Here is a 15,745-nt window from a genome sequence, read left to right on the forward strand (position 1 = left end):
TTTTTTGTATTAGTCTGTTTTTACACTGCTATAAAGAACTACCTGAGATTGGGTAATTTATAAAGAAAAAAGGTTTAATTTATTCACAGTTCTGCATGGCTGAGTAGGCCTCAGGAAACTTACGATCATGGTAGAAGGCAAACGAGAAAACAAGTACCTTCTCCACAAGGCAGCAGGAGAGAGAGAGAGTGCAGGGGAAACTGTCACTTTTAGACCATCAGATTTTGTGAGAACTCCCTTATTATCACGAGAACAGCATAGGGGAGACCACCCCCCTGATCCAGTCACCTCCCACCGGGTCGGTCCCTCGACACGTGGGGATTACAATTTGAGATGAGATTTGGGTTGGGACACAGAGTCAAACCATATCAGCCACAAAGTCCAGCTAATTTTTGTATTATTATTTTTTTTTTTGTAGAGATGAGGTTTCACCATGTTGCCCAGGCTGGTCTCAAACTCCTGGGCTCAAATGATCCACCTGCCTCAGCCTCCCAAAGTTCTAGGATTACAAACATGAGCCACCATGCTCAGCCCTGGAAAACTTATTAAATCAAAACAAAAAAGAAACTGAGTTATTTTAATGAAAAGGTAAATGGTGATTAACCTAAATAATTGAAACTATTTCAAATACAGCACATGAAAAGGCAGAACCAGTTCCACCTTCATGGATAATCTAATAGATTAGCTTCCAAAGGGGTTTTTTTCCAAAAGGGTTTGGTCTACGAAATAACGTTCCAAATGGGTTTCGTTCTACCAAACCAAGGCAAAGTAGGAAGTAGCATATTTTGATTTACCTGATTACCATCTATAACTTATGGAGAGGTGAGGCTTTTCTGTTGATAGGGAAAGTTTTGTTCGATGCTGCAGGTAGACCTTAAAATGTTCAAGCTTTAAAAGTGGCACACAAATGAGAAAAAAAATCCAACAGCCGTATACAAGAAAACAGCATCAAACCTGGATGACATTAGAAACTAAGATAATATTTAGACATTTTAAAATCACATTAAAAATACATATTACCCTTGTCTTTCCATGACTAATATTTGTCTAAGCATATATGTAGTTATTTTCTTAATCTGAGAGTCTAGAATTCATCTGTCTCCAAGACCTTTAATTAGTTGGGGATCAAAACACCACATTTTTGTTTTTTCACAGGACCATTGTAAAATAATACCTCTGAATAAAGCAGTGTGAAATCTATTTTTCCTTTCCAGTATAAAACCCCATCTTATAGGAAATTGCTATGAGAGCAATTATGCTAAAAAGGATGTTTTAGATGAAATAAATTGACCACATTGCTTTACTGTCTCCCACATTTTGACTTGCAAATAACTTTATTCCCTGAATAAAGCCAGCAAGAATGACTCAATAGGGGCAATTTAGTTGCTGTATAATCATCAGATGCTTCAGTTTCCTTACTATTGACTTAAGGTAGCAAATATTTTAGTTTAAATATCTCCAAAATTTGAAATTTTTTTGTTTTTTTCTTCATCGAATACATTTTTAGGCATGTAATTAATATTCAAATATATAGTAAGTACCTGTATATGAATTAAAGCATATTATTTGTAAAAAAAAAAAAATACCTGGGGCAAAAACAAATTTCATTGATTCCTCTTTTCACCCACCAGTCACCTCTTTCTTCTTTCTATTACTGATTTATTAAACTCAGTTAACTGCTATAATAAATTTATAAATGATGAGTACAAATTAATTCATCTAACTGGCATAGTATGGATGAAAATTCTTAGGCGTTTAAAGCTTACAGAAACAATTTGAAAATGAAAAAAAAGGGCAGGGGGAGAGGGATTTATAATTGTGGAAAATCAAAAGGGCTGTCAAATGTACTTACCCCAGAAATTGAAATAGTGAAATTCCTTTTAATCATCTGGTCAATTGGTTTTTGGCATTTTTCTCTTCCAATTTAATATATCAGAAAAGGCATTTGGCAATGTCTGGTGCATCATGATCCCAACTATTCAAAGCCAACCATTTAGTGCCCTCTGTTGCTGTGCTATTGATGTTATTTTAATTTAAACTCTAATTATTAAAGTTTTAGATATATTTATAATTGTAGCTACTATAATATGATGCCATTTAAAATTTATTTTAAAGTGGGCATCCTGTGTGCTCAGTCTTTCCCACTCTGTGTCCCAAGAATATTTGGGACTGTCATACACTCACACACTTAAACTTGCACACACACCCAATGACTAGATGGAACTTCTATATTTTGGATAGAAAAACATCACTGAGGCTGGCCACAATGGCCCACACTTGTAATCCCAGCACGTTGAGAGACCAAGACAGGTGGATCACCTGAGGTCAGGAGTTCAAGACCAGCCTGGGCAACACAGTGAAACCCCATCTCTACTAAAAATACAAAAATTAGCCGGGCGTGGTGGCAGGTGCATGTAATCCCAGCTACTCCGGAGGCTGTCAGGAGAATCACTTGAACCTGGGAAGCAAAGGTTGCAGTGGGCCGATTGTGCCACTGCACACCAGCCTGGGTGACAGAGCAAAACTCCATCTCAAAAATAAAAAGAAAAATGTCATTGAATATATATAAATATCAATCAATTGATGAAAATTTGCAGAAAGACATTCCTGGATGTTTCACATTCTATTTGACAGTCCAGGAGATTCTTTCAGATGATGAAATAAAAAAACAATCTCAATTATTAGACTGCTCATTGGACACAAATCATAAATATCATTCATTATACTACTCCCAGTTGTTGATTTTTCTTTACTACTTGTCTTAGTCTGATCAGGCTGTTATGACAAAATGTCATAGACTGGGTGGCTTTTAAACAACAAACATTTATTTCTCACAGTTCTGGAGATGGGGCACTGCAGAATTGGTGTCTCGTAAGGGCCTGGTGCATAGATGGATGTGAGATGTGTTTTTGCTGTGTTCTCACATGGCACATGGGGTCGGGGAGCTCTCTGGGGCCTTTTTATAAAGCCAGTGATCTCTTTATAAAGGCAGAGTCCTCCTGATCCCCAAATCACCTTCCAAGGGCTCTGCCTTCAAATACTATCACCACAAAGGTGAGGTTTCAACATATGAATTTTGGGGGGACATAATATTCAGTTCCTAACACCACTTAACTCTTAACCTTACTTAATTCGTCTTTTGAAAATAATGTTCTTTTCTTTCTTTTTTTCTTTTTTAAGAGATGGGGTCTTACTCTGTTGCCCAGGCTTGAGTGCAGTGGTATGATCCTAACTCACTGCAGACTCAAACTCCTGGGCTCAAGTCATCCCTCCACCTCAGCCTCTGAAGTAGCTAGGATTACAGGTTTGCGCCACTATGCCCAGCTAATTTTTGAATTTTTTGTAGAGATGGGGTCTTACCATGTTTCCTAGGCTGGTCTCAAACTCCCGACCTCAAACAGTCCTCCCAGGTTGGCCTTCCAAAGTGCTAGGATTATAGGCATGAGCCACTGCAACCAGCCAAAAGTAATTTTCTTTAATTAACTTCTTCTTTGAAACGTTTCTTTTATTAACAAAATTATTCCATGAGTAGAAAACAGTAATTTCTTTTTTTTGATAAACCAACATCTTTCATAAATAAGTTTAACTCTCTTTCTCGAAGAGGAAAAATAAAATTTCTTTACTTTTATATTTAATACTGAAATAATATTGAATTATTGTCAGATAACCACACTGACAAAGTAGTAACCTAAGTAATTAATATGAATTCTGAGGATAAAATTATATTAGAAATAAATGTGTATTGATGTCTTCAGCTTAATTATATGCCTTAGAAATACAACATCATCATGATGATATAATTGTCATCATCATGATAATTATTTTATTTTCTGATTTATTTCTGAATGCTTCTAAGAATGATGCAAGCATATTTTCTAATACATAGATAATTATAAAAGCACTTGAGCTGATTATTTGGATACTTTTGTTGAACTTAAATTTGAAAGGATACCAGAAACTAGTCATATGTAGTAATAAGAGGTTGTTCTGCTCCTGAATGTGTCGGACTTTATAGCTCATCACTATTCTTTACTAAAAATTCACCGTATTGTCAGTTGTCCAGCACCACCTTTCCACCACCATCTCCACTTTCTCTTTTATTCCAGATGCTGCTCCTATGTAGGTCGGCGAGGAAATGGACCTCAAGCAATCTCTATCGGCAAGAACTGTGATAAATTTGGGATTGTTGTTCATGAATTGGGCCATGTGATAGGCTTTTGGCATGAACACACACGACCAGATCGAGATAACCATGTAACTATCATAAGAGAAAACATCCAGCCAGGTGAGAGGCATAGAATGTGTTGAGTTTAAGGCTGACTGGGTATCTCTGAATTGTATTTATGCAGTTTATTGTTTCACTTTCCCAAAAATGTAAACTGATATTTTTGATATGATAGAGTAACATTTTGCTTGATTAAAAATCACCCATGATGATTTTATATTTTAATTTTTTTTTCCTGGAGACTGTGATTTCATGCATTTTTTAGACTTGCTTTCTTTTTTAAGATTTAGCTGTTTTATTTCTATACTTTGGTGCTTTCCAAGAATGGGTGTGAGCTATTGAGCCATAAATTAATATTATTAAATGTTTCTTTTTTACTTAAGCATTTTTTGTACTTAGTTCTATAATTTATGCTATAAGGATTTTAAAATGGCCCGGGGTTTGCCATAAAACGTGCTGCTACCATAGGAATCTGTGTTATACCAGGTACAATTTCTGGAGAAAATCCAGTGAAATGAGTCATTTCCAAGCTAATATAAATAGTTTTTCTGAGATTTTCCTCTTAAACTTGACTACCCTAAAGACAAATTCTTAGGAACATTTTCAGTAATTGAAATATAATTTCTACTTAAAACCTATTGTTCTCCAATAGTTGATATTTGATAATGGCCTCAGTGTAAGACTTTTTATTTAACTTTTATGTGCATAAAGGTCAGTATATTTCAGTTGCCAAAAAATATTCTGTTGTTTGGAATTTTCTTGTAAGGTATTTTAAGCATGTATTTTAAGCTTAAGCAAAGTAAAAATGTGTTTTTATTTTCTTATTCATGATGAGTTTTGTTACAAACATTGAATTCCTTCTGTAATTAACAGTACTGATCTCTTTATTTGCTCATTATATATTTGATGCCAATTATTTATTGAGCCAATGTTAGGCGTTGAAGATACTGTCATGGAAAATACAAAGTTTAGTGTGGGATATGTGCATATATATAAATGATTGCAAGTGAGTGAGAAAAGTGACAGTAGTTAGTAATATATGTTGAGAATACTGTAGAGTCCAAGCACGGCGTGACGAAAAGTGCCTTAGTGAGTCAAGGGAGTTGTAAAGGAATGGAAATTTAGAAGTAAAGTAGAAGTATTTCAGGCAGACAGAAGAGTGATTAAATTTCAAGCGAAAAGAACTTCATGAGCAAAGCTACAATTACAGAAAATTGAATTATTTTTTATGTGACCATTATGGTTGATGGTAAGTTACAAGTGGGAGATTAGTTGGTATCTTATCCTTTACTTAGAAAAAATTCTCTATGATGTAAACCTGGGGAGGAAATTCAGGTTTTATTCTCTAGCTAGTGGGGAATAATTAAAGGATTATAAGCAGGAAAAGTTCAGATTAAAATAAAGAGAACTCATTTTCCCAGTCAGACTTATAGCGATCGTTAACTGGGTGTTGGGGGGGATGTGCCTGAAGTCCAGGAAACCTAACAGAAATCTAAATAAGTAGGTATGAGAGGTGACTAAGTTCTTAGGGTAGTACACATCAAGAGGAAGAAGAGAAAATAGTCTTTCAAAAATATTTTAAGAGGAATATCATCATGTGAGGGGAAATCTTCAAAAGTTTTCTTTTTGGGCAACAAGATGAATGTTGGTCCCATCACATGAAACATTTGAAATATTGAAATATTGATAAAACAGCATGTTTTTGAGAAAGAGAAGGACAAATAATGATTCAATTTGGCATATCCTTGAATTTAAAAGGCCTTGTATGATCCTTATTTTGTAGAGAAAGGAAAGGTGAATCTGGACTTCAGGATGTATCTAAAGATAAAAATTTGACATAGATTTGACTAATTAGGGAAAAACTGGATGGAGAAGAAAAAAAAGTTGAGACTATAAAATGGTTAAAAACAATATTTAAGCAATACTTAGTAGAGTATGTCCTGAAAGACTAAGAAGGTATATTGCCTAAAAGGTAAGAGAAAAATCAGTGGATTGCGGTGTCCTGGAAGCCAAGGAAATAAATAATTTGAAGAATGGCGAAGTGATCTGTAGGGTTAGATAGCAAAATAAGTTAAAGTATACTCCTCTATATAGAAGACTCCAATGAAGGAGCCGACTATCAAGATTCGTCCTATATATCACTAGGAGGGAAATAAAGAGGAAAATTATTTCAACTACCACATAAATGAGAACTTTGCTGTTAACAAGAGTTACTAGTGTTTTCTATTTGCCAAATATTTTATTATGTGGAAAAAATTTATAAAAGATGTAACTTTCAAAAATGGTTTTTACTCTTATAAATAGGATCCTGTTTCAATATAAATATGTACCTGAAACAAGGAGAATTGTATATAATATGTGGTATAAATAAGTGTTCAATCCTAAAACAGTGCTAACGAAATTATGGTTTGTAATATTTTCTTTCGACTAAACATTATGGCCAATAGAAAAAAATAATCTATTGGGTGAGATTTCCTGAATGATGGGAACCACTGTAACAGAGCAATTCCAGTATGAAAGTGTTCATGTTGAAGATTAATCTTCAACAAATTTATGATTTGCTGTCACTCAGAAACTTAAGATCAAGTCTTAGTCAAGGGTGATGTCTAATAAGCACAAACTTTGGCTTTGCATTTATATGCAAAATCAGTGATTAGGATAGGAACCAAATTGGTATAAGGATTGGGTTACTCTAATCCATGTTAGAATATGATTTCAAGAAGGAGGCTTGCCATTTTTAAAGTTGTCAAATGTAGTTTTCCTTAGTGCTATGTATTCTGCTTCTCTTTCCTTCTTTCATGTAATAAGTCTACTTTTCTGTTATTTGGGCTATGTATGGCTATGTTGTTTTTAACTAACAAAAATTACAGTGTCATATACACGTTAAGTTCTCAAGTTAGATGCATTAAAATGTATTGCTGAAGTTGCGTAATGTTCTACTTTCAGAAATTTTTGTGGAATATTTTACTTTAGTTAGAGAATCTGGTCCCATATTAAGTTCTAAATTGAAATCTTACAGGTTAATGAGTATAAAATTAGATCCATAGCTTTTTGAAAATCTGATCATAGATTTGTTATATTAGACTTCAGTTTCCTTATGAGACAAATGTTTTAACAGTTGCCTCTATCATGGGTTGAAGAGAATGTTGAATATTTCCCAAGAATGGTTATAACATAAATAGACCTATCAGAGATTTGTGGAGCACATATTTCATTGTAAGGTCTGGTTAGTTAATTTTAAATTATGTATTGTGTAAATTCATTCAAAGATGGACTAAAACACTTTGGTCTGGGACTTGGGTTCTGTAACTCCAGGTTGATTCTTCATTCTTAATTCTCAAGTGAGTACCCCAGATTTCCTTTATCACATATAGGAGAGACATAACTCAATTTCTTTATTGCCTTTAGAAAACTCTGTATTAATGGGATCTTTTTATATTTTATTGAAATATGACAATTGGAATTAAAAACCTAAGTAGACGAATGGCATAATAGTTCCATTTTTAGCTCCAAAAGTGAATTTGGAATTCCTGTAGCTCATCTTTCTTTGTATTTTGATGTTTCAAATCTTTTTGTTACATAAGTGATATGATTTCTACAGTCTTTGGGTACTTAAATTGTGAGAACTGAGTCACCAAAACTTAAACTCTGTTTTAAGAAATGTTTCTTTCTGGAATCATTGAATTTAAGTCTGTGTTCTTTTCAAATTTCGAGAAATAATAATACACTACAGATACAAACAGGCAATTGAAAAATCTATTAAAAATGAAGACGTCCAGAAGTGAAACTAACAGATGTGGAAATTTAAAAAAGCATTTACGTTCTGAATCATGTTCTTCTTAATCTCAAAGGAGAACTGCCTTTTCATGAAGAATAAACTTGTTTCATTTTTAAATGAAAGTAGAGAATTTGCTGTTATTGTTTTATCTTGAGTGATGAAATTGTGGAGCTAAAGCCTGCAGAGCTCTGTTTAACTAATATTGCTTTTATGTCTTCTCTCATTGTTTCATAGAAAGGATCTAAACCAAATAGGATGATAATTTTTGTGGGACCTGGCAAACCTAGTCATAAAATAGGAAACTCATTAGATAAAAACATAACTTTTTGTAATTATTTGTACATTACCAAAAGTACAGTAAGATTTTAAAGAAATAAATATTATGAGGTGGTAAAAGAGCATACATATAAAACAAAGTATGCTTTTTGGTAGTCCACCTTTTTGCAGAAATTAACACTTTGTTCCAATTCAATATTGCTTTTCAGTATCATGGCAGAGTGAAGACAGATGCTTTTTGCATGTGCCTGTGTGTTTTGTATGTAAATTCGATCAGCAAGATCAGTCATTTCACAAAGAACAGATGCAGGTGTAGGAAAGGCCTTCTGGTCTATTTTCTGTCAGTTAAAAGGCTTCTGAGATTTTGTTTATCCCTGGTTCTTAGGTCAAGAGTACAATTTTCTGAAGATGGAGCCTGGAGAAGTAAACTCACTTGGAGAAAGATATGATTTTGACAGTATCATGCACTATGCCAGGAACACCTTCTCAAGGTTGGAGTCTCAGGTTATACCTTTTGACTTTTAATTCCTTTCCTCCATGTGGCTCCTCACAAAGCTATGCCTGACATTAGAACTAGAATTACTTTCAAATATTGCTACCTCACTGCAGAAAGTAGAAAAATAATTCATGAACATTTATAGCCAAGAGCAAGTATTTCAAAGGCATTTTAAAAATATATTTTTACATTCTCTACCAAATATATGAATTTAAAGTGATAAGATGGTATAAATTATGTAAACAATTTTATATTTCTAAATCATTAAAAAGTTGAATTAAAAGCATTACCAAACCAATCAGCATGTTAAATTGGCAAAGCATTGTTTAATGAAAATTGGATATTCATAAGAATATTCATAAGCTAAATAGGTTATTTAGCAGTTCAGTTAAAATGTCACAATCTGGGCAACTTGTGCTTTATACTGTGTATTTTCTACTGCTCAAGTACAACTTACACTCAAAAATTGATATTACTAAATGAATTGTCAACAGATTAGAAAGATATTTTATCCCACATAATTTAGAATTATAGTTCATCACTCATTAACCTTAAAATTATGTCATTAATGACTTAAAGCTACTTTTAAAGAATGCAATAAATTTGAGTTTTGATCTACTTCATTCTAAAGATGATGTCATCAAGCAAATAGTTCCCAGGTAAGGAATTTGGAACTGTTAAACCATTGAATTCACCCCTTTTTCCATTTATGCCCATTTTATGCTTGTATGTCATTTCAACTCTTTTTTTTTTTTTTGCCCCCTTATGTCCATTTCACAGTTCATTAACATCTATTTCTGAAGGCAAGGTCAGGAAAAGGGAAAAATATTCAAATTTATCAAGCTGCTTTTATAAAGCTTTCTTGGTAAAAAGTAGAGAAGGGTGTGTAAATGAAACCTTAATACTTGGACACGTTTATTAATTATCCATTTTTTCCAAACCAAAGTTTATTATTTAAAAAATTTGTGTTAACTGTATTTTTAAAATTACTCTTTTCTAAAGTACATTATTTATAGACATACGCATTCATTTGTTAAAATATAATTAACTGTCCAAATGTTTATTTTTTCTAGAATACAAATTTAAGTTTTGATAGAAATACATACCCAGTAATTTGACCTGAAATTAATCATAAAGAGTTACAGAATTTTATTTTCTGGTTAATGCTTGGAATGGAGTTTTCCATAAAACATGTAACAAATGGGTATTTAGGTTCCAGTTCAGTCGAAGTGCCTCTCTTCTGCTACTGAATTATATTATTTAGAACTAACCTGAGTTTTGGTTCCTTGGGACAGAGAAGGTACTGGAGAGTAGAGAAAAACAATTTATTCTTTTTGTCCTTCACAGATGATAAATCTTTAGCAAAGTTCTAAATGTATGTTTCCCCTTATTCTATACTTTTTTCCATGTTACATTGTGTATTTTCCCATAAATTAATCTGCTCTTGTTGCCCGTAGTCCACCTCACCCACACCTGCTTATGAGTTGAATGCCAATCAGCCCTTGTTTATTACTTATCCTATTGTTTCAAAACCATCCTATGCACTTTTCATAAATAAGCTCAACACTTCTACAATACAGGAGATCATATCCACCTGTTAGAAGGATAGCCTGATTGTTTCATTCACATTATTTTATTTTTTAAGTCTTTAAAGAAGCTGTTTATTAACTTATATATTTTTTTTATTATACTTTAGATTTTAGGGTACATGTGCACAATGTGCAGGTTTGTTACATATGTATCCATGTGCCATGTTGATTTCCTGCACCCATTAACTCGTCATTTAGCATTAGGTATATCTCCTAATGCTGTCCCTCCCCCCTCCCCCCACCCCACAACAGTCCCCGGAGTGTGATGTTCCCCTTCCTGTGTCCATGAGTTCTCATTGTTCAATTCCCACCTATGAGTGAGAACATGCGGTGTTTGGTTTTTTGTCCTTGCGATAGTTTACTGAGAATGATGTTTTCCAATTTCATCCATGTCCCTACAAAGGACATGAACTCATCATTTTTTTATGGCTGCATAGTATTCCATGGTGTATATGTGCCACATTTTCTTAATCCAGTCTATTGTTCTTGGACATTTGGGTTGGTTCCAACTCTTTGCTGTTGTGAATAGTGCCGCAATAAACATACGTGTGCATGTGCCTTTATAGCAGCATGATTTATAGTCCTTTGGGTATATACCCAGTAATGGGATGGCTGGGTCAAATGGTATTTCTAGTTCTAGATCCCTGAGGAATTGCCACACTGACTTCCACAATGGTTGAACTAGTTTACAGTCCCACCAACAGTGTAAAAGTATTCCTATTTCTCCACATCCTCTCCAGCACCTGTTGTTTCCTGACTTTTGAATGATGGCCATTCTAACTGGTGTGAGATGATATCTCACTGTGGTTTTGATTTGCATTTCTCTGATGGCCAGTGATGATGAGCATTTCTTCATGTGTTTTTTGGCTGCATAAATGTCTTCTTTTGAGAAGTGTCTGTTCATATCCTTCACCCACTTTTTGATGGGGTAGTTTGTTTTTTTCTTGTAAATGTGTTTGAGCTCATTGTAGATTCTGGATATTAGCCCTTTGTCAGATGAGTAGGTTGCAAAAATTTTCTCCCATTCTGTAGGTTGCCTGTTCACTCTGATGGTAGTTTCTTTTGCTGTGCAGAAGCTCTTTAGTTTAATGAGATCCCATTTGTCAATTTTGGCTTTTGTTGCCATTGCTTTTGGTGTTTTAGACATGAAGTCCTTGCCCACGCCTATGTCCTGAATGGTATTGCCTAGGTTTTCTTGTAGGATTTTAATGGTTTTAGGTCTAACATGTAAGTCTTTAATCCATCTTGAATTAATTTTTGTATAAGGTGTAAGGAAGGGATCCAGTTTCAGCTTTCTATATATGGCTAGCCAGTTTTCCCAGCACCATTTATTAAATAGGGAATCCTTTCCCCATTTTCTTGTTTTTGTCAGGTTTGTCGAAGATCAGATAGTTGTAGATATGCGGCATCATTTCTGAGGGCTCTGTTCTGTTCCATTGATCTATGTCTCTGTTGTGGTACCAGTACCATGCTGTTTTGGTTACTGTAGCCTTGTAGTATAGTTTGAAGTCAGGTAGCGTGATGCCTCCAGCTTTGTTCTTTTGGCTTAGGATTGACTTGGCGATGCGGGCTCTTTTTTGGTTCCATATGAACTTGAAAGTAGTTTTATCCAATTCTGTGAAGAAAGTCATTGGTAGCTTGATGGGGATGGCATTGAATCTATAAATTACCTTGGGCAGTATGGCCATTTTCACGATATTGATTCTTCCAACCCATGAGCATGGAATGTTCTTCCATTTGTTTGTATCCTCTTTTATTTCATTGAGCAGTGGTTTGTAGTTCTCCTTGAAGAGGTCCTTCACATCCCTTGTAAGTTGGATTCCTAGGTATTTTATTCTCTTTGAAGCAATTGTGAATGGGAGTTCACTCATGATTTGGCTCTCTGTTTGTCTGTTATTGGTGTACAAGAATGCTTGTGATTTTTGTACATTGATTTTGTATCCTGAGACTTTGCTGAAGTTGCTAATCAGCTTAAGGAGATTTTGGCCTGAGACAATGGGGTTTTCTAAATATACAATCGTGTCATCTGCAAACAGGGACAATTTGACTTCCTCTTTTTCTAACTGAATACCCTTTATTTCCTTCTCCTGCCTGATTGCTCTGGCCAGAACTTCCAACACTATGTTGAATAGGAGTGGTGAGAGAGGGCATCCCTGTCTTGTGCCAGTTTTCAGAGGGAATGCTTCCAGTTTTTGCCCATTCAGTATGATATTGGCTGTGGGTTTGTCGTAGATAGCTCTTATTATTTTGAGATACGTCCCATCAATACCTAATTTATTGAGAGTTTTTAGCATGAAGCGTTGTTGAATTTTGTCAAAGGCCTTTTCTGCATCTAATTAACTTATATTTAAATGATTTTCAGGAAAAGAAAAATTTGACACAGGTCTCATTCTGCTACTCCCTCAAAGTTTTTGAAATTTCTTTTTTTTTTTTAATTATGGAAAAACACAAAACATCAAATTTACTGTCCTAACCATTTTAGGCATACAAGTCAGTAGTAGTGTTATTTAAGTATATTGACATTATTGTGAAACACATGTCCATAACTTATTCATCTTGCAAAACATAAACTCTATACCTACTAAAAAACTTCTCTTTTCTACCTCTTCTCAGCCTCTTGCAATCACCATTCTACTTGCTGTTTATATATTTGACTACTTTTGATATTGCATATAACTGGAGACATATAGTATTTGTTCTTTTGTGATTGGCTTATTTCACTCAGCATTATTTCCTCAAGGTTGGTCTATGTTGTAGCATGTGAAAGTATTTTCTCACTTTTAAGGCCAAATAATATTCCATTGTAAGTGTATATCACATTTTGTTTATCTTGTCATCCATCAGTGGGCATTTGTGTAGCTTCTGCCTCTTGTGAATAATGCTGATATGAACATGGATGTGCAAATATCTCTCCAGCACATTATTTTTGTTATTTGAGTAGTAGCCATTCTGAATGTGATGTCATATCTCATTGTGGTTTTGATTTACATTTCTCTGATGATTAGTGAACATCTTTTTATATGCTTGGTGGCATTTGTATATCATCTTTGAAGAAATCTTTATTTAAGTCCTATGTCCATGTCTAAATCAGGTTGATTATTTTGTTCTTGGGTAGTAGAAGTTCTTTATATATTCTGATTAAACCACTTATTTTATATATATACAAATATATATATTTATATAAAATTTGGAAAATTTTTTTCCATTTCATAGGTTGCCTTTTCATTCAGTTGACTGCGTCCTTTGATGTACACAATGCTGTATGTTTGATGTCATCCTATTTGTCTATTTTGGTTTTATTGACTGTGCTTTTTGTGACATATCCAAGAAATCCTGGTCACATGCAACACCATGAAGCTTTCCCGTTTGTGTTTTATTCTAGAAGTTGTATAGTTTGGGTCTTCTGTTTATTTATTTAATGCATGGAGTTAATTTTTTAAAGTGCTTTTTTAAAAAAGAGCCCAATTTTATTATTCTATATGTAGATATCCGGTTTTCTCAGTATCATTTGCTGAAAAAACTGTCATTTCCTAATTGAGGAATCTTGGCACCCTTGTCAAAGATAATATGATCTTGTACATGATGGTTTATTTCTGTGCTCTCTCTTTTATTTCACCAGTCTATAGGTCTGTCTTTATACCAATACTGCACTGTTTTGATTACTGTAGCTTTGTAATAAGTTTTGAAATCAGTTCTGCAAAGTTGGAGTGTGAATTTTTCAAATATTTTTTCTTCTTCAAAATTGTTTTAGCTATTCGGTGTATCTTGAGATCATATAGGATTTTTAGTATAAATTTTTCCATTTCAGCAAAAAAAATGTTGTTGGGATTCTGATAGAAATTGCATTGAATCTGTAGATCACTTTGGATGTATTAACATCTTAACAGTGTTAAGTGTTTCAATTCAGGAACAAGGGATCTTTGTCTCTTCTTTAATTTCTTTCAGCAGTGTCTTTAGTTTTCAGTTTAAAATCTTTCACTTCTTTGGTTAAGTTTATTTCTAAGTTTTTTTTATGCTGTTGTAAATGGAATCAGTTACCTTTTGGATTGTTTGTTGTAAATGCATAAAAATGCAGCTATTTTTGCATTTTGATTTTATATCCCATGGCTTTGCTTAATTCATTGATTGGTTCTAACAGGGTTTTGTGTGTGTGTGTGTAGAACAGTTAGAATTTTCTCTGTATAAGATCAAGTCATTTCCAAACAGTGAGAATTTTACTTCTTCCTGTCCAATTTGGATGGCTTTTATTTTATTTTTTCTCCTTGCCCTGGCTGGGGCTTTCAGTACTGTGTTGAATATAAGTGACAAGGGTGGGCATCCTTGCCTTGTTCCTTATCTTAAAAGAAATTATTTCAGGTTTTCACCATTGATTATGACATTAGGTGTGGGATTTTTATATGTAGTTTTTATTATGTTGAGGTAGCTTCCTCTTATTCCTAGATTTTTGTGTGTTTATTATGAAAGGGTGTTGAATCTGTCAAATGCTTCTTCTGTATCAACTAACATGATCATATGGTTTTTGTTCTTTATTCTGTTAATGTAGGTATTTGAAGTTTCTCAGTTTTAAAAATTCTGAATCCACAGAGTCTATAAAAGTTCCAATTGTTTTTATGATGTTGCTCATCAATATATTTAGGAAATCACTTATGGGAAGAATAGGAATGGATCTATAGGGTCTTTATATGAGTGACTATTTTGTAATATACATGCTTCTGAACTGTGGACTGCCCATTTTCCATTAAAAAAGTTGTAAAATTTTACAAATTTTTGTTAAAAGTATAGCTGATTTGCTCTTTCAATGTAGTTAGAACAAATCAAGAATAGTAAGTGAACCATGATATGATCTGTCTCTGCCTATTTATAGTGGCTCACTGAGGAGGTTCAGTAAAATCTTGCATTGCTTACTTGTCAGAATATGGAGAAGAATAATTGTTAACTTCCTGACCACAAAAAAGAAGAAAAGAATGAGTGACTAACTCCCTTGAAATGGAAGGGAGATTACCTTAGTAGACAGAATGAAACAAAATTCATAATTCTGTTGTCTGAAATTGAATATATTCTTTCCAAGATGTCATTGACCTTTTTAAATTGAACCTTTTATGAAAGTTAGGAAAAAATCAAGCCCCAGAGACGACCACAAATTTGTTTTTAGAAATAGAAAAAGAAGATGGTGAGTACTTTGTTAGTACTGAAGTACTACAGAAATTTAATACTCCATTAATTCGGGTTTATGTAATTAATGTATCTGTTGACTCATGCCTCAGGTTACAAGGCCTTTCTCAATGCTACCTTGTAACTCATTTCTTTTTCAATTACATTGGCCTACCTGGAGTGGTTTCCTATAAAATATGCACAGATCTCACTTTTGATGGTCAATTCCC

The 15,745-nt window shown here is 33.8% G+C and overlaps 1 protein-coding gene across 3 annotated transcripts in view; it reads left to right on the plus strand.

Annotated features, from left to right (window-relative positions):
* Positions 1–15,745, plus strand: part of TLL1 (tolloid like 1) — a 235,950-nt gene that overhangs the window by 125,988 nt on the left and 94,217 nt on the right. For all 3 annotated transcript variants that reach the window (XM_055276332.2, XM_055276334.2, XM_055276333.2), the window contains 2 exons: positions 4,107–4,285; positions 8,665–8,770. In XM_055276332.2, coding sequence (XP_055132307.1) covers positions 4,107–4,285; positions 8,665–8,770 — 285 coding nt within the window. The remainder of the gene's footprint in view (positions 1–4,106; positions 4,286–8,664; positions 8,771–15,745) is intronic.

This window comes from Symphalangus syndactylus, chromosome 4 (genome assembly GCF_028878055.3).
Source record: "Symphalangus syndactylus isolate Jambi chromosome 4, NHGRI_mSymSyn1-v2.1_pri, whole genome shotgun sequence".
Classification (NCBI taxonomy): Eukaryota; Metazoa; Chordata; class Mammalia; order Primates; family Hylobatidae; genus Symphalangus; species Symphalangus syndactylus.